The sequence below is a fragment of the Hermetia illucens genome, chromosome 2, assembly GCF_905115235.1.
Source record: "Hermetia illucens chromosome 2, iHerIll2.2.curated.20191125, whole genome shotgun sequence".
NCBI classification, from domain to species: Eukaryota; Metazoa; Arthropoda; class Insecta; order Diptera; family Stratiomyidae; genus Hermetia; species Hermetia illucens.
Window position 1 is genome coordinate 138,647,138 of NC_051850.1, and position 22,782 is coordinate 138,669,919.

Sequence of the window (22,782 nt, forward strand, 5' to 3'; positions counted from 1 at the left end):
GAACCAAATGAAAGACACGATCCACAAAGCGGCCTCTGCAACCCTCGGGGTCACCAAGCCGGGTAAGCGGTACATCAACCGAGATACTTGGCTTTGGAATGATGATGTTGAAATGAAGGTCCGTGAAAAGAAACGCCTCTACCACAAATTTCTCGACGATAAAACGCCTGCTAATTGGCAAATTTATAAGAATGCCAACCGGGAAGCAAAGAAAGCGGTCGCTGTCACCCGAGCGAACCATTTCAAAAATCTTTACGATAAACTGGACACTCGGGATGGCGAGAGAGATCTATACCGACTTGCTAAAAGCCGTGATGAACGCACACAGGATATCGAACATTTCTGTTGTGTTAATGACAAGAACGGTACTTTGCTTACTGATCGTCGAGCCGCGACGGATAGATGGCGAGAATACTTCGAGCAGATTTCAACTGAAGAATTTGCTCATCCTCCACTTCCACAATCATTGCCGACGTTTGGAGCAGTTCCACCAGTCAGCGCAACTGAAGTTGAGGAGGCAATAAAACAAATGAAATCGGGGAAAGCAACAGGACCTGACGACATCGCATCTGAGCTCTGGAAAGCAAAGAGCTGGGACCCAACACCGTGGCTGAGTGAATTCTTTAACCGGGTTATTCAGGAAGGAAGATCACCATCTGACTGGCAAGAAAGTACCACTGTTCCAATATGGAAAAAGAAAGGTAGTCCAGCAGAATGTTCAAATTACCGTCCGATCCGGTTACTTTCCCATACCATGAAGATTTTTGAACGCATTCTTAACAACCGTATTCGCGAAATAGTTGAAATAACCGTGAATCAAGCCGGATTTGTCAAGAACTGCGGAACTACTGACGCAATACACGCTGCGCGGTTACTCATGGAGAAACACCGTGAGAAGCATCGCCCTCTTTACATTGCCTTTCTGGATCTAGAGAAAGCGTTTGACCGTGTACCACACGAACTCATCTGGTATGCTTTACGACAACACTTCGTGCCAGAAGAACTCGTGCGCTGGGTTCAATTGCTCTACCACGATCCGAAAAGTAAAGTTCGAAGTATGGCGGGTGTATCAAAACCGCTTCGCGTCTCTGTTGGAGTTCATCAAGGAAGTGCCCTCTCACCACTTCTCTTTGTCCTTGTTATGGACACCGTCACACGGGATATCCAACGTCCAGCGCCCTACACACTGCTTTATGCAGATGATGTTTTCCTAGCATCTGATAGCAAAAATGATCTTGAGCAACTTGTTCAAAAATGAAAATGGTTCATGCAACACGGTCTCAGATTGAATTTAAACAAAACTGAATTTTTGACGACCGATCCCCATGAAACAGGCACAATCACTGTCAGCGGCAGTGATCTGCCCAGATCTGAGCGATTTAGATACCTCGGGTCAACGCTATCAGCCAATGGAGGGCTGCGTTATGAAATTGCTTCACGCATTAACGCAACCTGGATGAAGTGGCGTTCCACAACTGATGTCCTTTGTGATCGACGTATGAACGAACGTCTCAAATCTAAAATTTACCGCAATGTTGTCCGTCCAGTCGCTCTCTATGGTTCTGAGTGTTGGCCGACCATAAAAGACAATGAACGGCGTCTCGCGGTAATGGAGACGAAGATGCTACGTTGGACTAGTGGCGTCACACGTTTAGATCACATCCGAAATGAGGATATCCGCGATCGTTATGGGGTTGCACCGATCGTGGAAAAGTTGCGAGAGAGGCGTCTTCGATGGTATGGTCACGCAATTCGTGCAAACGAGAATTCACTTGCAAAGATTGGTCTGAACATCGAAGTCGATGGTAAACGACCAAAAAGCAGACCTAAGCAACGGTGGCTTGATACGCTGGATGGGGATTTGAAAGCCTCGAGATTGCACCCAGATCAGGCATTCGATAGAGCCAAATGGCGAAGCCGATCACGACGAGCCGACCCCGCTTGTGAACGGGACAAAGGCTGAAGAAAAAGAAGAAGAACTCCATGATCCACTCAATGTACACATGTCCCGCTAAATGAGGAACACTTCGAGAAGGAGAAAGCATACATCCCCGTCAACACCTCTTAGATGAATGGCTACACGGAAAAACCAATGAAGCATCAGGAAAGGCAACTGAAGAGGAGGCAACTAACGCGAGAAGTGAGATCCGGAATGCGACCAGGTCTACGTTGGACAGACTAAAATGCCGGTGGCCGCCGGGATCAGAGGATATATGGGGGAAGCACGGGCTGTATTGAAGAAAGGAAGAGCAGCGAGCGAGATAAAATCGTCAGTGGCCAAGCATATGGCAAGCAGGAACCATAACATCACCATAGATAACTACGAGGTGTTTCACATGGTAAGAGGAACACCGTCATTGTCATCCTAGAAACTTTACAAATCTCCAGACTACCGAATGAAAATGGGATGAACAGGAATCGTGGGAACGCTCCATCATGGTTTTTCAGCCTAATTTAGAAAAATCAGTGCTAATTGACAGACTAATCACCTCGCATTTTAAATATCCGGAAAATATTTCAAATACAAAATTGTAGCAAAGATTTCTTTAGCTTAATTGTTAGCACTGAGGAAGGGAGCAACTGGCTCCCCAAATATTCATTTCTGGAAATAAAAACAATAGGGTTGTCCCACATATAAAAACAACTTTTTCATTTCATTGGAACGTAAAAGACTACAGAAGGATCAGAAACATACATTGTCCAAAGAAATATGCAACCCACAAGCTTTATAAGTAGAAATAAAAGAAACTACATAAGAGACTCTCCGTATGGTTTTCATTAAATATGAAAATTATTTCTCTAGACCAATCATTTGTGAGAAAATTCCTAATCTTTAAACTATAAGCGTTGACATGCAGTATGTGACGTCACAAGTCACGCCGGAAAACGTCAGTGGCTTGCGATTAGCAAGTATCCCTTGCATTCCCCTTACTGTATTATCTGTAAATTAATTGATGTACAAATATAAGCGTTATATTAATTAAACTTTAATTTGACATGGCTTAAATTCAAGCCAATCGCTCAGTAATGGCATTTAGCGCCGCAACTAATCTCAATTTTTTCCTACCTTTTCAAAACTCAATTTTTTTTTAAATTATTGTAAATTAATGAGGACCTGAAAGATTTTTTTCATGTGACGCTTTCCTTAATCGACTAGATTTATATATATATTTTGAAAGTAGAAACTATTCAGTATTGAGTATACTGCCGAAATTTCAGTCCAAAATTCAATCAAATTACAGCAAAGATAAAAGCACGCGCCATATTGACGTGCATACAAAACGAAAATTTTGAATGCATCTTTCTCGAAACGCCATTTTCTAAGTTGGTGGGCAACTAAAATTCTGTTGGAGCAATCGAGCTGAAATCTCTACACATTATTTTACACATCATATTAAATTTTTGGTTCCCGATTACTGTCAATGGAGATGTGCTTCCCACCAGCAACCCATCTTTTTTTAGAGAAGCCCACTTGAGCGTAAAAAACAAATACACACGATTATCGAAACCATTAATTAAAAAATCTGTATCATAATCCAAGACCCCTATAGTAACGTATGAAAAGACATTTGCCATTATTGCCCAAAAAATTCTTAAAAAGAGGTTGAAATATAGAGCGTCACATAGCGAAACCGCCTTCCAGTCTGTTTGAAAAACGCGTGTACGGCGAAACTTTTTTTTGAAGCTGTTAGAAAGATGGCTTAAATATGAGCCTGCAGTGAGGTTCATTTCCTATGACGTTTTGTATACCATAGAATACATTAGCTTTTTTCCAATTATTGTGACAAAACGACGTATTTTGTTATGAGTACCTCGTATGCGTCACGTTATGAAGAAGTATTTTGCTGAAAGGGAGAGATCTCTTCATAAAATATCTTACAAAGTAGCTGTTAAACACATGAAAAAGTGAAAGGCATCAATTAGTGGATGAAAGGCTATTGTGAAAAGTTTCGTAAAGCACGAAGAAAAAGCAGAACAAGATGAGTTTAAAATCATCCCAAAGGAATTCTCAACTATCATTAAGTGCTCGGCAATCGGATAAGGAATTCCTTTACTGTAGTACGAGGAGAGCAAGGCTCAACTCTAAGAAGTCACCTGACAGGGATGGGATGATTGACCATCTTATTGCATTTTCAGTGCCTGTATGAGTGTTGTCTACGGGAGGTCTATTTCCCTACATTCTAGAAGATTGCCAAATTTATTATCGGTCGTACAGCGTCATATTTCTTCTCCCAGCCTTTGGTAATTGCTAGAAAGGATTATGATCCAGCGGCTGGGGGTGAAAACATCCAATTTGGTGTCGGAAAGATAATATGGCCTCCGAACTAGCACTATGTTGTCCTTTGTGTTAGCAAATGGAGTTTCCGTAAATTTCATTTGTCGACCGGATGCGCATAATCTCGCGCTCGCACCTGATCAAGCTCTAGACGCGTGTAACTAAATTGGTGTATATGTTGAGGCGTATGATGAGGTGAGAATGAAGTCAGGAGAGGAGAGCTGCTAGATCCATATATGGGGACACTTTATTGCATGTTCTAGGCACGGGTCCTCCAATATATGTCACACCGAACCCCCTATTGCATGATATTGCGATGTCGGGCAAGGCAGGCAACTGTTCTACGCTTCTCAGCGAGTGGCATTGTTAGCGTGTCTTTCTATGTGTCGCACGGTTTTGACCGACGCGACGTCATGCAGATATTGTTGCGCATTTCTCCTCTTGATCTAGAGGTGATGCGGGGCGCCACTGCGTATAAGATCAGGAAAGTAAGTGCCGATCAGATGGAGTTACGGTCAAAAGGTTGGTAGATGAGAGTGTTACATCTAAGTGACAGATTAGATGGAACGAATATGGGAAAGCTCGGGTCACAAACGAGTACGTGAAATGTGTGACAGAGGTAGCTCTGTCATAGACTTCGAGCTCGAAATGGGCTTCCTCTTGACGGGGCATGGTAGCTTGAATTAAGCGATGTCCAGCGTACTAAGCCATCCGCAATCTAGACGTGTAATGATCGATATCTTTGATTTTAGCCAATGTCTTGGAGGCAGTGATTCGCCTCGTTCCGCTAACGCATAGGCACCTGCTGCCTTCCGGCGACGGAGGGTGTTCATTGACGTTGGGCGAATGGGCATAGCGGCCGTGGTGGAGAGCCACCAGTTCCTTGTGTTTTGTGTTAGGTTTGTCTTGTTGTATTGTACTCGGATCGATAGTTGACTGGTGGAAAAGTTTCGTACCGGTTTCCCGCACCGGGCTGATTCCAGTCAAGCCGTTAAGGAATGCCGTCCCCACTTACTTGAGGAAGGCGATCCGAACAGAGTCTGCAGTGGGACTCATCTGAAGCAGCTTTTGCCACGAAGCCTCATCGGAGGTTATTTGTTACCATGAGAACCGTGGTGGCTTCAGGAGAATTCTTGGGGGGATTTGCTTTCGGCGCGGTTATTTACGATTGGCCCACTTGTGGGCATTCCATAGTGATTGTGTCAATATGGCGGTCAGAGCTCATTGTGTGCTCAAGCGTGGAGTTGCGCTGTAAAACTCGGGCTTCGTACCCGTTAGTATGGGCAGAAGTGTTAAATAGGCCTTGCGTCCACTGATACAAATGCGTAGCCTGCACTCAGTATAAACCAGTATCGCTGTACCAGATGTGGTCTTCAAATCAATCCGTGCCCGCAGAAGGCCATGGGATTATGCCCGCAGGACTATCAGTACCTAAAATTTAGAACACGTTTTTCTGAAGACAACCAATTTCAAGTCGGCCGGACCGGCACCTTCAATAATTTCTGTTCGATTGTCTTCCCAACTTTTACTGTATATTCAAAACTAATTGTTCAAAAACACTAGGATTATTATTCAATATTGCATGGTTTTATTGTTGACAATTTGTAATGACTTATATGATTGGGCGATGGTCAAAAGACCATCTTGATTTTTACGCAGTTTGTGTAGGAAAGTTAAGTTAGAAGTAGCGGCGAGTGTACCTTGAGTGGGAGAGATGTGAAAAGTGTAGGCTGTAGATTGGCGGTGAGATTCGAATGAATCATCCCCGTTTTAATTTGCAAATAAACTTCGTTTGAGGTTGGTGGTACGCAAGGAAAATATTGAGTTTCTCTAGATTTTCGTCTAGCGTAGCAAGTAAGCATATTCCAAGTGTTTTTGGGGTTGCAGCAGTGTTCCTTTCGTTACTCAACTTAACATTTAATGATAGGTAATTCCTGTGTGGTGGGTGAAAAGTGAATTATTTACGTATTTTAATTTGGTTTTCGTTTATTGCATAATCCACGTTAAAGTGAGATTTTGCGACGTGCTCATAACGCAGAGATTGTGCCCATCCTTATATCGATAGCCACGTAATCTAATTTAGAATTAGTGCTTCTTGGAAATTCGTAGCATTTCCGTTGGGGTTTCAGCAACCGTTTACGCTCTGGAGTCCCCAAAAATCAGTTACTCGAAGGTTTTGGCATTGGATGAAATGAATTCTCGAATTCGAAGCAAAAGTGAACAGACAATTTACTACTTCCCATTGTTAATTGAAAGTGTCACAATTCTAGGATTAAATCTGTATTATTTCTGTGAGCTAACCCTAAAGCTCTGGGAGAGGGGCCTCCATTCAATATTACTCATTTACGGGGGCTGTTCAAAAAACAATGGACGCAGGGAGGTAAATTGGCGGGACTTCGCGGTCAATTTCGTAATTTTTTTTAGCTTTTTGGGATAACTCTCCCTTTTTGGTCGATTCCGGCCACTCAGAATGCCTTAGATCATCGCCAAATCCCAGTAATCATTACAAATTTTTTTGGCATTTAAAAAATCTTAAAAAAATTCCCACGAACTGATGAAGCTAGTATGAAACCTAATCGATTTTTTGATTTAGAACTGCATCTTTGAAATTGCTGGCAGTTATGGGTCTGACCACACAGCTACAGAATAAAAAATCACGACTCTAAGAAAACGCTGGGAAGCCGCCTTTTTATTTTGAACAGTTCTGCTAAAATTTACCAAAAACACTTCTTTAATAAATATATTTCTACCAAATTCCAAAGTTTGCTCTATTCTTCGATCTGTACGGTAGTTTACCCCCTAAAATAAGTAGAAAGCATGCCTCGGAGATTTCAGTCAATTATTGTTAATGAGGTAACAATATTGATGATATTCATAGATATCTTAATACCATCGAAAGAGAGCGTAAAGGAGACCCTGGTGAAGCTTGACAAGGAGCTACGTCTCTATGGTTTTAAGTGAGTAGCTGTCTCGTAGACTTAATCGCACGGTCTTCTTAAGACACGAATTGATTTTGTGACCACAATCAGAACCTAGCTGAGATAAGCACAACGATACCAGTCAATACTGAGTGCAGTTTATTCATACTGGTGGATGCAAGACCTACCTATATCTTTACCGAACTTTGGAGTACGGCACCAGTGTAGAAACGCAACACCACGTTTGATGCCCGAAGGTCTCTTTTCGCTACTTGACAAGTATTGAATGAAGTTGACCTAAAATTAAACGAAGAGAAAGTCAAAATCATGATACAAACCCGACATCGAAGACGCTAATCAGACAAAATGACTTCAAATAAATCGACAGTTTTGTGTGTTTAGGCACCACTCTCACAAAGATAACTAATAAATAGACGAAATCAACACGCAGATCAATGCTTACCAATAAAACATTTCACCTTGCACTGCTAATTCTAGAAAATAAAAATGTACACAGGCAATCAAAGTTTACAATATATAAAACTTTAATTCTGCCAGCCCTTTGTTAAGGAAGCGAGACGTGGACGATGATCCAGGTGGGAGAAAGAAAAATCAATGTTTTCAAACGTCTTCGTACCAGGAGAATTTTAGGACCAGTGAGGGTGGACAGCGGATAGCGAATGAGATATAAAAGTGAGTTGTTTCCATTATACGAAGAACCAGAAGCCGAGGCGCATACTCAAAGGCAAGTGAACACGTCGAAAACCCCGAAACAGATGTGAGAACTCAGTGGATAACGCTACCCGGTTTCCGAAATCTGTGGTTGGCAGATTGAAAAGACTGGAGACGAAGGCTTCGGAAGGCCAAGGACTGACTTCGAACTGTAGCGCCATACAACAAAATGCCAATCTATATCTTGCAAAATGTGTGATTTTTTTCCATTTCTTATGAAATTAGTTTCCAAGTTTCGCCATACACGCTCTTTTCAAACGTACTGTATCTTTAGAGCATAAAAGTAAACGGAAAGATAACCATCAACCAGGCCTTTTCATGCCTTCTTTTCACATTTAACTGTTTCTTGTTTGAATTTTAATAAATGTTTTTTTGAAACATTATATTGTGTACACTTGCTACCGTAAATTGCAACAAAAATTATAGCCAAAGTCATATTCTTCCAATCACATCGCATATTTCACTCGCATTCTTGTCATTCTTGCACATTTATCGAATGCTGCTCGTTTATAATATAAATGTCTTCATATATTTTTCTTATAAAATTTAATAACATTTATTCAATATTACTTAATTATTTTACACACTTTCATAGAATATAGCTTAAGAAATAGAATTATATAATAATAGTAATTATATAATATTATATATATGACCATAATAACTTATATGATTTTCATCCAATAAAAATATGATTTATACAAACAAGTTTAATTTTTACGATTTTTTCGTTATTTCTTATTTTTTTTTTTTTAATATTTTGTGGTTTTTACTTGTATATGTAATTACTCTTAATAATCAGCGCATTCAATATTCGGTCATATAAAACATGACCAATATCAATATAATAGCAATAATAACAGCTGGATTTTTTTATCATTTCATTCCTCCCTATTCTTATTCAATATCTAAAATAAAAACAACATTTCTAACGAAAAAGAATAAACACTTGCTCCACATCCAGTGCGTTTGCTCGAGCATTAGTTTAGTGAAATAATATATTGTTCTGTACTGAAAATAGTTTTTATTTTATCTAGCTAAATTTGAATAAAGAAGAAATTAATCGACACTTTCCTATTTTTTATATGAAAAGTAATTGCATAATGGTGAGATGATGGCGGAGAAGTAGTGCTGAGGTCAATTGTAGTCATTTGCTTTCGCTGGTGTGCTTTTTGCATCGGAAATGTAAGTTCTACATTTAATACTAATTTCCCTCTATATTCGGAACTGAGTGAGAATGAACGAATGTCGAAAGTGCTTTAATTTTCTCCAATAGATATCCGGAATGAACTAGACTTAACCTTGGCACTAACATTTCAAAATTTTGTAAAAAAATAACCAAAAAGTAGATTTATATTTTTCAGTCTCAAATTTTTAAGAATCATGAGTAGATTGTTGCCATAGAAAAGATGAAAAACTTTGATTGCTTAGCATTTGTAAGCAAGATATGGATATAATTCGTGGATAGTCAAGTATTATTTGCATTGTGCTCGTTACTTTATCGACTATCACATTTCATTTTCAACCTGAAACTAGCATTTGAGAATCTGAATACGCGAGATATGAGCGGCGAAGATATAGAAATTGAACTTAAAAGGTCTTATTCAAAATAACGTGGCAAAGCATTTCCAATGATTTGTAGGATTCAATATACGAAAGATTGTACAAGGGGATAACGTTAACTGCGTAAATTTAAGGGCAAAAAGCAATATTTGTATAATTTTGATAACATACTTACAAGCATATCCAATAACGAATTAATTTTACTAAACTGCGTCTGTATTGCCATCTTTGGAATATTTATCATCATTTGTAGGCTTCGAAGTATTACAATAACTAAATACTTTCCATTGCCTTGCGGAAAAAGAAGGGATATAAATTGAATTAAACACTTAAAAAAATTCAATGTTCCCTAAGTGATAACTGAAAACAGCATGAATATCAATAGAGGCATTGAAATGTTGTTTTCACCAAGTTTCATTCTTTTGGATTTAATTTATTATCTGAGCATTTTTGTGCTATCGATTTGGCTAATAAACATCTGATCTCTCGTTGAGGAGAGAATAGAATTAACACATTCGCGGTTATTACTTTCGTAAGTTTTTCATCGTCCAAGAAGGGAGGAAGGAAGGGTTAAATAAATAATGACTGGCCCCTTGCATTCGGAACGCAACAACATTCGAAAATCCTTGAACAAGATTAATTGTACGCCCTTCCTTTGCTATATATTGGAATAAATTTCTGCTATCGGATTCATACAATTTTGAACAATGGATTGTCACAGCACAAATAACCGCGAAGATATTAAAGAATTTGAAGTGATAAAACACCCGAAATTTGTATACATTCTGATGGACTTTCTCAAGTACAAACGCTCGGCATTGAATCTCGTAAAAGGCAATGCTTTAATTGGAATCGAATTCACAGCTTTTCGGATGATAACTTGACGCACTCACCCTTTGGCGATTGGTGCCAACCCTTCTCTCCACTTTGAAGCGCTATTGACACTCTAAAACCATGAATTAGCATTTATCCCCGTCCATAAAATGTTGAACTGAAGTCTAGCCTTTGCTATGATCCTCACCAAGCGCTTAGTCGGAATGTATACGAATTCCCATAATGTTAGCCATATGAAAGGCAAATATTTTCGAAGGCAACTAAAGGTTTTCATTCCCTTTTGGATATAAAGAAGGAATCCAAAATTGGAACACTTATAATATTGACTAAATATCAGTCTCTCCATTCAAATATTCCATTTGACTATAACAACGCATATTTAGAAATCAAATTTTTTTTTTTTCTTTTCTACAAATTGGAAAATTGCCACAATTTCGCTGAATATTTACAAACGTCGTCTAGAGTTTTCACGCTAAATGATACAAAAATGTTTTTCAAACTGATAGAATGCATAATGAAATGATGAAAGTGTAAAGAAAGCTAATCCCAATCATATGATCAAAAGGATTTCAAAGATTAAAGCCAATAAAACTTAAGAATCGTAATCCATTCTTCTCTTATATGCGATAATGATAAATATTTGGAAACATATAAGGCATTTACATCTAAAATAAGCTCGCATCTTATGACAAAAATTAAATTATGCAAAAAAACACATACAGGGCGACATAATGCTCAATAATAAAAATAGTCAGTCCATATTTGCAACAAGAGAAGTACCTGCTTCACTAGTTCCCATTTCTTATAATATTTGACGAAAAAACCTCCACGGCCGTTACAAATTGCCCCCTCCCCTCCCACATCAGAAAGACCTACTACAAAATCGTAATATTGCTCCTCACTTAATCGACTTATCGTTTACTAAGCTTAAATCAAATTTTTTGGAAGTCTTAATTAACCATAAGCAGCTATCATAGCTCTTCTTCTCCGGCTACTTAGTTGTTAAATTCCGGATATTGATTATAGTTATGCCAATTATGATACATTACATGGTATTGTAGTTTGTCTTATCCACTTGATATTCCAGCGGCGTGTAATTTAGTTATTTAACTGTTTGAGTTGTCATCGAGTGGGGGTAGCGTGAGGGACTTGACTAGCGCGTCATAGTCAGCCAGATCCATCTCGAATTTCTCCAACTGCTTCGTTATGTCTTTAATTGGATCTTCAACTTCGACCGCAGGTTTCTCTTCGTCACTTACTGTGCCATCTTCGTACTGCTTGAGTTTTGGCGCGTTATAGATTTGCCGTATAAACGTCGCCAATTCAGATGATTCGCTGTTTTTGTTGGTAGCGAATGGAAAGTGCTGAAACAGAAAAAGAAAATTGCTGTTAGCTTACTGCGGTTTCCAATATGAACTTCATGAAATTTACTGTGGAATTTTTTGTTGAAATGCCAGACAAGTGCTTGGTAGTCTTCAATTTTAAATCTTGATTGATATCAATTTGTATCTTATTTAAAGCAATGTTTCTCAAAGAGCCTTTTCTGCTCTAAAAACTGTCATAATCGCTGTTTTGAAGAATTTGAATTTTCTTGATTTTTAGATATAGAAGCAGATTATCCACGCATTAAAAATAGACATCCGCAATGAGCACGGGAGGACGTCCCAAAAGCGTTCCACTGCACAGAAGTAGTTTACAAGGTTAAAAAAGTCAACTTGAACCGATCAATTTTCGGAAGGAGCATCTCAGCAACAAATAATCCGTGAATTGTTCACAAAATGAAACGCAACCATTGATAAGATTTGCTAAAAAATGAAGAGTGTCTCATGCACTCTCTCCGCCGTTTGCTCACTGCTTTGTGCACTGTTGGGAATCCATGCAGTCTCTTTTTCGTATTGTAAATTTTTCCTATTTGATTTCCAATGAAACTTTACTTCAGATTTATTATCGTAACATTAAATGTTGTGCAAGTGATAAACCTACAGAAGCAGGGCAGAACTAAGACGAACACAAACATCCATGACCGGACGGGATTCGCACCTGGGGCAGTAAAATCGAGAGGCTGATTATCAATCAACTCGGTCATCGTACCGTCAAATTCCTGTTGAAAATCTTACTAAAGTGCGGATAATTGGCGGTTACAAAGAACGATTCACATACAGGGAGGGGTAAAATTTCAACCTAAAGTAGAGAAGACAATGATTGGAACTAGTAGATATATCGAAGCTAAGAATCAAACAAGATTTGCACGCAAATGTAATGTTTCTAGTGGTGCTGGAAGGGTCTTCTACACAAGAAAATGCTCAAAAAGAACAAGGTCTATTTCCATTTTAATTCTGTGGATTGTGATATATAATAATAATCGTTGGCGCAACAATCCATGTTGGATCAGGGCCTTGAAGTGTGTTAGAGCACTTCATTCAAGACCGTATTGTGATATACAACTGAAAAGACCCGAATAATAGCAGTGGCTCCCGAGAACCTCAGGTTCTAAGTTACGATTTTCTGATATTTTCTTTGTCCTCTAGCTTGAGATTTTGTTGAGGTCATCAAAAAGCCTGCTAGTGTTCGTGATTTGACCAAAGATAATCGCAGAGTTCGTCCTGTTTTATGATTTTTAATTGACTATCAACTGAACGAGTTAACTTTACAAACTCTATTGCTCGCAGCCTCCTTGAATATATATGCTGAAAGTATTTAGCTTTCGCAATCTGTAAATGGTTGTTAAAAGGCATTGCGTGCCCTTTGCGGCAATATTTTTCGCAAGCGGAACATCTAAATTCCGACAAAAGCCATCCAACATACTGCAAGGGTTACAATTTTAAATTCGCGCATCAAACCAATCTTCTAAAAAATTACGGAACTTAGGCTCTTAGAAATGTAAATGTGTTCAATCATCTTCATCAACGGTGCAACAACCGGTATCTGGTCTAGACCTGCCTTAATAAGGAACTCCAAATACCTCGGTTTTGGGCCGAGGTCCACCAATTCGATATCCCAAAAAACTGCCTGGCGTCCTGACCTACGCCATCGTTCCATCTCAGGCAGGATCTGCCACGTCTTCTTTTGCTACCATAGATATTTCAGGTTGGATCATCCTCATCCATAGGGATTAAGTGACCCGACAACTGCAACCTATTGAGTCGGATTTTATCCACAACCGGACGGTCATAGTATCGCTCATAGATTTCGTCATTGTGTAGGCTACGGAATCGTCCATCCTCATGTATAGGGGCAAAAAATTCTTCGGGGGATTCTTCTCTCGAACGCGGCCAAGAGTTCGCAATTTTTCTTCCTAAGAACCTAAGTTTCCGAGGAATAATGAGGACTGGCAAGATTATAGTCTTGTACAGTAAGAGCTTTGACCCTATGGTGAGACTTTTCGAGCGGAACAGTTTTTGTAAGTTGAAATAGGTTCTGTTGGCTGACAACAACCGTGCGCGGATTTCATCATTGTAGCTGTTATCGGTTGTGATTTTCGACCCTAGATAGAAGAAATTGTCAACGGTCTCAAAGTTGTATTCTCCTATCCTTATTCTTCCTGTTTGACCAGTGCGATTTGATGTTGTTGGTTGGTTCGTCTTCGGTGCTGACGTTACACCCATATATTTTGTCTTGCCTTTATTGATATGCAGCCCAAGATCTCGCGCCGCCTGCTCGATCTGGATGAAGGCAGTTTGTACGTCTCGGGTGGTTCTTCCCATGATGAAAATGAAACTAAAAGCGCCAATTCCACGAACATTTTGATCTTAAAGCAGAGTGAATATCGCCGTCGCTGTGGAGATAGAGCCATGCATACAATCTCTTCGAATAATGGATTGGGTAAGCAACATGTTGTCAATGCAAAGTCAATCTACTATAGAACATATTTAAAATAAAAATTTATGGAGAACATCCTCCATCGCAAAAAATGTGTGAGTACTGGTTACGATGCTTTAAAAGGGACGATTTTCACATTGAAGACCGGGAACGTCATGGACAGCCGAAAAAGTTGAAAGGACTATTGGATGGAGATTCGTACCAAACTTAAGAAGAACTTGCAGAATCATTAGGAGTATCCAAACCGGCCATTTCATTACGTTTGAAAGCATTGGAAGTGATCCACAAAGAAGGAGAATGGATGCCATACGAACTGAAGCCGAGACACATGGAAATCCGCATGTGAACAGTTGCTTCAAAAGTAAAAGGAAGGCTTTTTGCATCGTATCGCTATTGGTAATGAAAAGTGGATGCGCAATTCCAAGCGAAAAAAATCATATGGTTATTCCGAACATGCTGAGATCAGCAGAACGCCAAGCTAGCTCAACCCTTGCAAGGATGATGCCTAACGTGGGAGGGTCAAAGTATAGTCGCAGGCTACTCATCGCGGGAGTGGTGAAGTCGATCCTGTTATACGCGTCCCCTGTCTGGGCGGAAGCGTTGAACCACGCTGTAAACCGGAGAAAGATAAGTACGGCATACCGGGAATGATCCCTATAGATCTTCTAGCGAGCGAGGCACACTGGCTCTACGAAAAACGGAAGGCAAATCCAGCCGAGGTGAATGCGGATTTCCGAAAAGCTATCAGGAGAGAATTGTGTGGCAAGTGGCAACAACGGTGGGATAACTCCGACAAGGGCCGGTGGCCCCATACGTTGATCCCTTGTATCGAGAAATGTATCGACCGAAGGCACGAAGACTTGAATTACCACCTGACACAGTTCCTTACGGGACACGGTGGCTATAGGAAATACTTGCATCGCTTCGAGTTGGATGAGTCTCCCAACTGTCCTGAATGCGGTGCTACACTCGAGGACCCGGAGCACGTTATGTTCCATTGTTGCAGATTTCTGCAGCAGAAAAGGAGGTTGAACAGCATTTTGGGGGCGACATCGAGCCCTCCAACCTGGTGGAAGAAATGCTGAAGTCGGAGGAAAGCTGGATGGCGGTAAATGAGCCAGTAGCCGTGGTGCAGACAAAACTCCTGGAGTTGGATCTAGCTCGGAAGGCGGCGCGAACGGGGCGGAAGAGTGGGGGTGGTTTTAGTGGGTGCCAATCCCACACACTGCTGCAACCTGGCGCAGCAGCGTCTTTCTAAGATTTCCACCTCCATCCATAAAAAAAAGTATTTACATGGTTACATTTACAGACATTGAACATAGCTTATTCGCACAGACACTGCGCGACACACGTCAGAATTATCAAAAAGGATATTTTCGCTGTGCAGGTTGCGCTATGTGCTGTAAACGTTGAGTGTCTGCAGGTATGCATAAACTTACTACGGGTTTAAGACGATCCTTTTTTGTATTGTATGCGCTAGGTGCTGGTAAGTATGAGTATTTTTGGCTGTGCTGTGTCTGGTACGCTACGTCCTGGTAATTATGAATGCTGTTTAATGCAAACTGGACTTTTTAGCTTGAGAGATTTGCGTGAAATTTGAGCTCCAAATACAAGTGAAGTAGGAGGAATGGAAAAACCTATTTCTTTCAAATCCATTCAAAGTTGATTTGTTTTTATTGCATAAATGTTCACCTTGAAGCAATATACCATTTTCAACTAAAAAAGATATCTTTCAAATAAAAAAAGAAGTACTTCGGCGACTAAGTCGAATTACAGGAGATATGAGCACAGAAAATAAAAAAAATAATTAATTAAATCAGGAGCACGCATTTTTCAATTTGTGAGAACATTTCTATCAATACATTGTTTGATGATGTTAGACAACATATTCTAAATTTAGTGGAGCTCAGAGTATGAATATTTGACGAGACATTAATGCAACGAAGATGACATGCAATAGCCAAGCAAATTACGACAGCGGAGAAGAAATATATCAGATAATCAAAATGTTGAGCTTAACGTTCAATATCAAATGCAAAGTCGCAATAAACGAAAATTCAATCGAGCAGGTAATGGAATTGATAATTCTTTATACGTTCGGCCTACCAAGGCGTAAACAGTTAAAACTAATAAAGTCATAGAGACTGTCAAGAAGCCAACATCAATCGTTAAATTGAAAATACCGAAAGGAAACGTTAGAATGAGGGAAATATATTAAAGATAAGAAGTAGTCATATACATAATGCTAAGGGATTTGTACCCGCATCTCGATAGGATATGTGGTCATAATTATATCCGGAAGTTATGGGTAGAGCTGTGTATCTGCTTATGACTTTCGGACTTTGAAATCAGATTTGGTCAACTGGCCAAGGATTAGAGAGCAGTTAACAAAAACAGATAAAGGATAACTGACAATTTAAATGCTATCATCAGGAAGAGTAAATTTGCTGTCAAAACTATTCGTAGGGCGACTTCATAAACACAAGGAGGGATGCTTTCATAGGAAAGATACTTCGTCTGTCTCTCGTAAATAATTATGAATTATTATTTGAAACACTATTTGTATATTGAATGTTCAAAAAAAGGAGATAAAAAATAGGTTTTACAGCTTGAGACGATTTTTTTATATAGATTTATCCAAAGATCAAAATATTTACGTTTGAACCTAACTTATCGTCATCAACTAAATTCTCATCAGAAAACTGAAAGTCATTCATGAAAAAAACCACTTACCATTTCCTTTAAAAATATGTCAGGTTTTTGCTCTGTATCACACCAGGGAGACTTCTTAGGTACATAGCCACTATCAGCTAACACCTTCTTCCACCAATCAGGATTTGGTTGTTTCTTCCCCGTGCTAATAACACTTGTTGTTGTGCTATCACTGCCGGCACTAACATCAGACGATGTTGATTGTACCATTGATTTCTTCTCTTCATTTGACTTCTGCTGTTCGACCGTTTGATGCTGTTGTTGTTGAGATTGTTCCGTGTTGTTATTTTCTGAAGTACATGAAACTGACTCGTCTTCATCTTCGCGCCGACCCACTGCTTTGTGACTTGGCTTACATTTACAGACTGGTTCCTAGAAAAGAAATGTAAATTATATTTATTCATACCGATTGGGTGGATATGAAATTACAAAGAACCAACCTTTTTCTGGAGCAACCAGGCAAATGGTGGCGTCTCTGGCAAAATGTAATCCTCTTCTGTGTAGACTTTAATTCGGGAGGGATCGGCAAATGCGCCTGGTTTCATTGGGGTGTTCCAATCAACAACACGCGGAGCATTGCTAAAAATAGACAAGGGAAAAATGGAAAAATCAGTAAAAGTTGGTTTAAAAAACAAAGATAAAGTTGTAATTCATTGCTTGGAGAGAATTTCTTAGCAGGAAGGAAAATTTTTCAATTAAATCCAAAACACCCATTGTTTCGGATACGTGCTTATAATTGCAAGTCATCGGGGAATGCACCCAAGACGTGATCTGCATTGTTTGATTAGCACATTTCAATGCGTGCAGGTGTTTTCTTAATTAGCAACTTCTGTTGATTACTAAATGCTTCAGACTTCCGAAAGAGATCTCTATTGTGATGAGCTACTGACCGCAAGGAATGGGCACAGAAGAAAATTTCCATTAATAGCATATACGTTTGCTCATCTCCATTACATAACAATTTTATCATAATCTGATTCAACAGGAGGCAAAACAATAGAATTGGATAAAACAATATTCTTAATTTCTAAATCAATTAATATCAATTACTCAACAATATGCCAATAAATAAAAGTTGGCAGCCTAAGAAGGGATTTCCCTCTTTCTGGTTCATATGTTTGAAGATAAAATGAATAACAACTTTTAATAGCGGAAACTGGAAAAGTTTTTTCTGTGTTTCAATTAGTTTTGATAGATATGCTCTGCAGGAAAGAATGGAAATGCTATCAGCAATGGTACGAGGGCGTTTGAATGAATTGTAACTTTGGGGGAGTCGCTTAAGCTGATAGTGTGTATTGCGTCTTTTTTGGAGAAACTTTATCATTGACTGCTATCAGCTACAATTACGAGAGGTTCATATGTAATTACATTTTAATTATGCTGAAGAATGGGAATATAAATGGGTTTCATTCAGACAAGTCAACGTGGCTTAAAAGACTCAAGTGATGTCGTTTATAATTGTGAAAGACCCTATTTTACATGACAGTTTTCATAATTGTACTTATTGGGACTATTAACCCACGAAAACTGCTCAGTAAGTAACAAACAGCCACGCTTAAATCCCTTCAATAATTCAAACCATGGATACCAAATATATCGCAATAAAATGACGATTGGCAACAGTCCCGAAATCAGATCAGAAAGCGCCAGCTCGTCCAAGTAAGCATAGTTTGCCAATTGAATACCATCACGAATTCGAAAGCAACGCTTAAATGAATATGAGCAAAGTAAATGGAATTTAACTTCATTAGGATATTTGCATTTCTAGAGTATCCACGTTGTTGTCAGTAACGCTCTGCTAAATCACAGAAGTTAAAAATGTATGGCTAATTCTTGCACAAAGGTGATATCACGATTCGCCATGAATATTGCACAAAAAGCTCTATTTGTAAATTAGTGCAAATAGTCAATTCTGCGCGATTGAAGGTATTAGCAGGGTTTAACGAGATATAGTTGTTAAAAGGGTGGCGAGGCAGATATCGTCACAGGCAGAAATCCGCCAAACAAACGACGAATCGAGGCTTTGGAGCGATTAATTCAAACGCTGGTTTTGATGCAACCACGAAATCAAATTAACAATGAGGAATCAATGGACTTCTGAATAAATTGTATCTGTATAATCCCTCCTATCTCTTCTATTCGCATATAGTATTATAGCCTTTATCTAAGGCTTAGGTTTGAATCAACTACTCAGCGGCGAGTGTGACCTTTGATTAGTTCTATTTTGGTGTGTGATTTCACATGTCTGACGACTCCCTAATCGAGAGCTGTCACTATGGTACATCATTTTATTATGAAATGTTGACATGGTCATTTCCCGAAATTCTTTTGTGAATTTTTTCGAATCCATCAATACGATGGATATTCTTAGCAATGCTTTCGATTTTTTTGAATAAATGTAGGATATACATGTGGGTGAATGCTCATCCTTTTCAATTGAAAGTCAAACAGTATAGAAATAAACTGACCGGGAAACAATACTCTCTAAAAATACCTCTAGAAGCATTTTTCGACATTTTCTTGCACGTGCCACCGTCGAAATGTTTTTTAAAAAAAGCAGCCATGAAAACATGTGCATTTCTCATATTACCAAGTTGAAAAGAAAACATTTTTTCTGAAAAATTCCTCGAATCAATGGCGATATTTTTTTTTATTTACCTTTCACTGATAATTAAGCTCGTATTTATTGGCTCTTGGTTGCATTAAAGCGAGATTGAAAAATAAACATGGAGAGTTCGATTCAAGGCAAATGTTTATGTGTGGAAGCAAATGCGTGCAGTTAAAGGTAAATTAGTATTAATTGATAAACAAGCTTAGAGGAGTCGATGAATCAGTGACTTATGATTCATTGAGCAATGTAGATCGCATCGGACGATTTTGGATGCTACATTTTTGGACTTTGTGTTCGTAAATATTTGATATTGTTTTACAAAAGGAAATTGTGATGTAAACTTTCCTAATGTAAGCCAAACTCTTCTTTTGATTAGAAGATATAAACACTGGGAGAACAGTGAAATGCTAGTCATATCCTCTGTAAGAATAACAATTAAGGCACAGAATATCTTCTCATGATCGGGCTTGATAATCAACTAGTGAAAGAACAATATATTTTGATTTACAATTTCAATAGCTTGAAATTTTGGGTACATTAACATATCTACTCGTTCGTTGGATAATTTAATGCTTTGCTGGCTGGGTATCTTGACTTCAGCCGATGTGCGTATGAAGGAGCCTGAGCCAATGTAGCTACGTGTAAGATTCTCACCCCAACGAGTGGGAGTAGACTTTTCGTCAGGCCCTCGTGGCCAGAGTACTCGGTCTTTTTTGTCCATGTGCATTTATCTAAATGATGATATTGATTGATTGACAGCAGCAGACTGAACAGAGCTGTTGCATTGCCCCTTTGTTTTTGGGGTATGTACATTTGGCTACAAATTCATTTCTTTTAACCACCATTGTTGAGAAGCCAGGTAAACTGCTCCGAACCAGAAAGATTTAAGGGGGTAGTACGGTCTGGGAACATCTTGTCACAAAACTATATCAACATCTTACGAGCACTTTTGCGCGAAGTAGAAGGTTATTGGGATAAAAAAAAATGGAATTGACAATCTTCAGGTCAAACGAACTTGTAATGATTCGCACGATAAATTTAGAAAAACTAAGAAAATTATCTGTCAATTGGCACAAGAGTGTCTTTTACTTTATCTATAGGAGAATAAACTGACCTATGGTAACTAGGAAAATATTTACAACACATCATCACCAATCATTCATAGGTCAGATTAGATTATAACCATACCCCACCTACAAAAAGTCTACTAATCAAAATCGAAAATATAATTTTGAATTAACCGCGTTTGCATTTGAGGTAGCATTACAATAAGATGTTTCTGTATCTATCCCTTTCAATAGGGTATTGCAATAAGCTCTGTCATAGAAAACTGTCATTAGAAAATCAATGTTATTAACATTGATTTGCCAAGCATTCCAAAAGGACTTGCAAGAACGGATCAAACCAAGTAAAGGCAGGATACAGGTCACCAAAAATGAAACTCATGACTCCAATAAGTAAAGGCTTTTGCTACTTGGTAATGACAAAACAGTTCTGCTGTTATTGTGATGCATCGGGAAAGTAAGCTGTGGGTTTATAAGACTTATAAGATCTATTTTTGCACCATAGATGAGTGTCAAACTTGTATGGCAGTTAAATGACGTACTCCACAAGCCACGAGCATCAGTTTTACTGAAACTATGGAAACTGAATGGGAAAGACATGTCGAATGAATAAATGCCCACCCAATAACCTCCAAAACGCTGGCAAGACACAAGCGACTAGAGATGCGCGGTAAGTGATGTGGTATCACATCGCACACACACATTTTCATGATTCTAACTGTACATTTGAGATCATATTACCAACACCATATTATGTACATTCTTCGGCCGTTATTACCAAATACTAATTACCACCAGAGTGATATTTACCCTGCATTCGATTCGGATATATGTAGTATGATATTTTCATATGCAAAGAACAGAGAACCATGATTCTTGTAAGTTAGCATTACTTACGACTTAGGATAGGGAATCACAGTACTAATAGATTAGTAACCAATAGTCGGCATCGGTACTCAAAAGCCCGAACCACCATTCGCACTAGGAAGAAAGGTGTAATATATCGTAGTGTTATTCGGTGAGGTACTGTAATGTGATATCACATTGGTTCGAACACAAAACACATTATCACAAGAGTAATATCATCATCACTTTTTTACTGGATGGTGATGCAGATATTTGGATCGCATTCGGTGATGGTAATATCACAATATTAGACTCAAAGGTTATATCACTTTTGCAATATTACATACATCACTTACCCACCTCTACAATTTACGCAGATGCAGCGGTCCTTCTGAGAATATCAAACTGGACGACGCGGATCGAAAAAATTGGAAGCGACGTATTAAAGAGATCCGGGTTTGAAGTCGACTGTAGCATCATTGTAGTGAGTAGTAAACAATCCAATATAGGTGCATATGAAGTTTCGTTCAATTCGAAAGTATTAAGTGAAAAGCATGGTATTCCGTCATGGTCGATGGTCGAGTATAATTTTAAAAAAACTGGTTGGGTTAATCGGATTGACGAAGTTAGTTTTCTTAGGTATGATAGGACTCGGTTAATGTTTCCAAATGAACTGCTTAAATATAGAGACAGGATGGATATCCCTGGTGTCTTTTAGATCGTGAGCGATTTGAACATTCGCGATATGGTGTGGTCTTACAAAAGCTGTTTAAATTTCGAAAAATTATAATATTTTTAAAGGATCCATGTAAAGAACAATTTCGAAATGAAGGCACTCCGGGGAATCTCCGAAGAACCGCATGGGAAGACGATGGTTGATAAATAAACTTCAACAAGGAGCTGTACGATAAGCGACATGGTGAACTAGAAATATTCACTACAATGAAACTTCAAGAAACCCAATCAACCAATCAAAGAAAGTATTCAGAGAAATGTATGGTGAAGGAAATAAGGACGCAATGAACATAGTGCAGTATTGCTAGGAATGACGAGCTTGTGAGGGTAATCATTGAGCCGAGGTGAAAGCAAGAGTCTTTAGAAGCTATGATCCCATCCATACCGTAACATAGTGTAGTTTATACTATTTTCTTCATTTTTGAGAATTGAAAATTCAAACCGAGTCCCAAATACGCAAAATTCATTCATGATGCCCTTCAAACTGCAACAAGCCCCCAACCTCCACGACAGTTATAAATGGCCTATCAAAGAAGAATCCATCTAGCAACAGGATCAGCAAAGTCGTGCCAACTATTCAGCCACATTCACATTTAGCATATTTTAATGCATCTCTCCCGTCGGCTACATTAATAAAACCCCAAGACACTGAAAAAAATCTCGTGAACTCAA

At 38.9% G+C, this 22,782-nt stretch overlaps 1 protein-coding gene across 1 annotated transcript in view; it reads right to left on the reverse strand.

Annotated features, from left to right (window-relative positions):
• Nucleotides 1–8,132: 8,132 nt before the first annotated feature.
• The window catches only part of LOC119648766 (autophagy-related protein 13 homolog), a 203,253-nt gene continuing 188,603 nt past the window's right edge, over nt 8,133–22,782 (reverse strand). The window contains exons 4-6 of the mRNA XM_038050595.1: nt 17,295–17,433; nt 16,876–17,226; nt 8,133–11,687 (exon numbers count right to left, since the gene is read on the reverse strand). Coding sequence (XP_037906523.1) covers nt 11,430–11,687; nt 16,876–17,226; nt 17,295–17,433 — 748 coding nt within the window. The 3' untranslated portion in view covers nt 8,133–11,429. The remainder of the gene's footprint in view (nt 11,688–16,875; nt 17,227–17,294; nt 17,434–22,782) is intronic.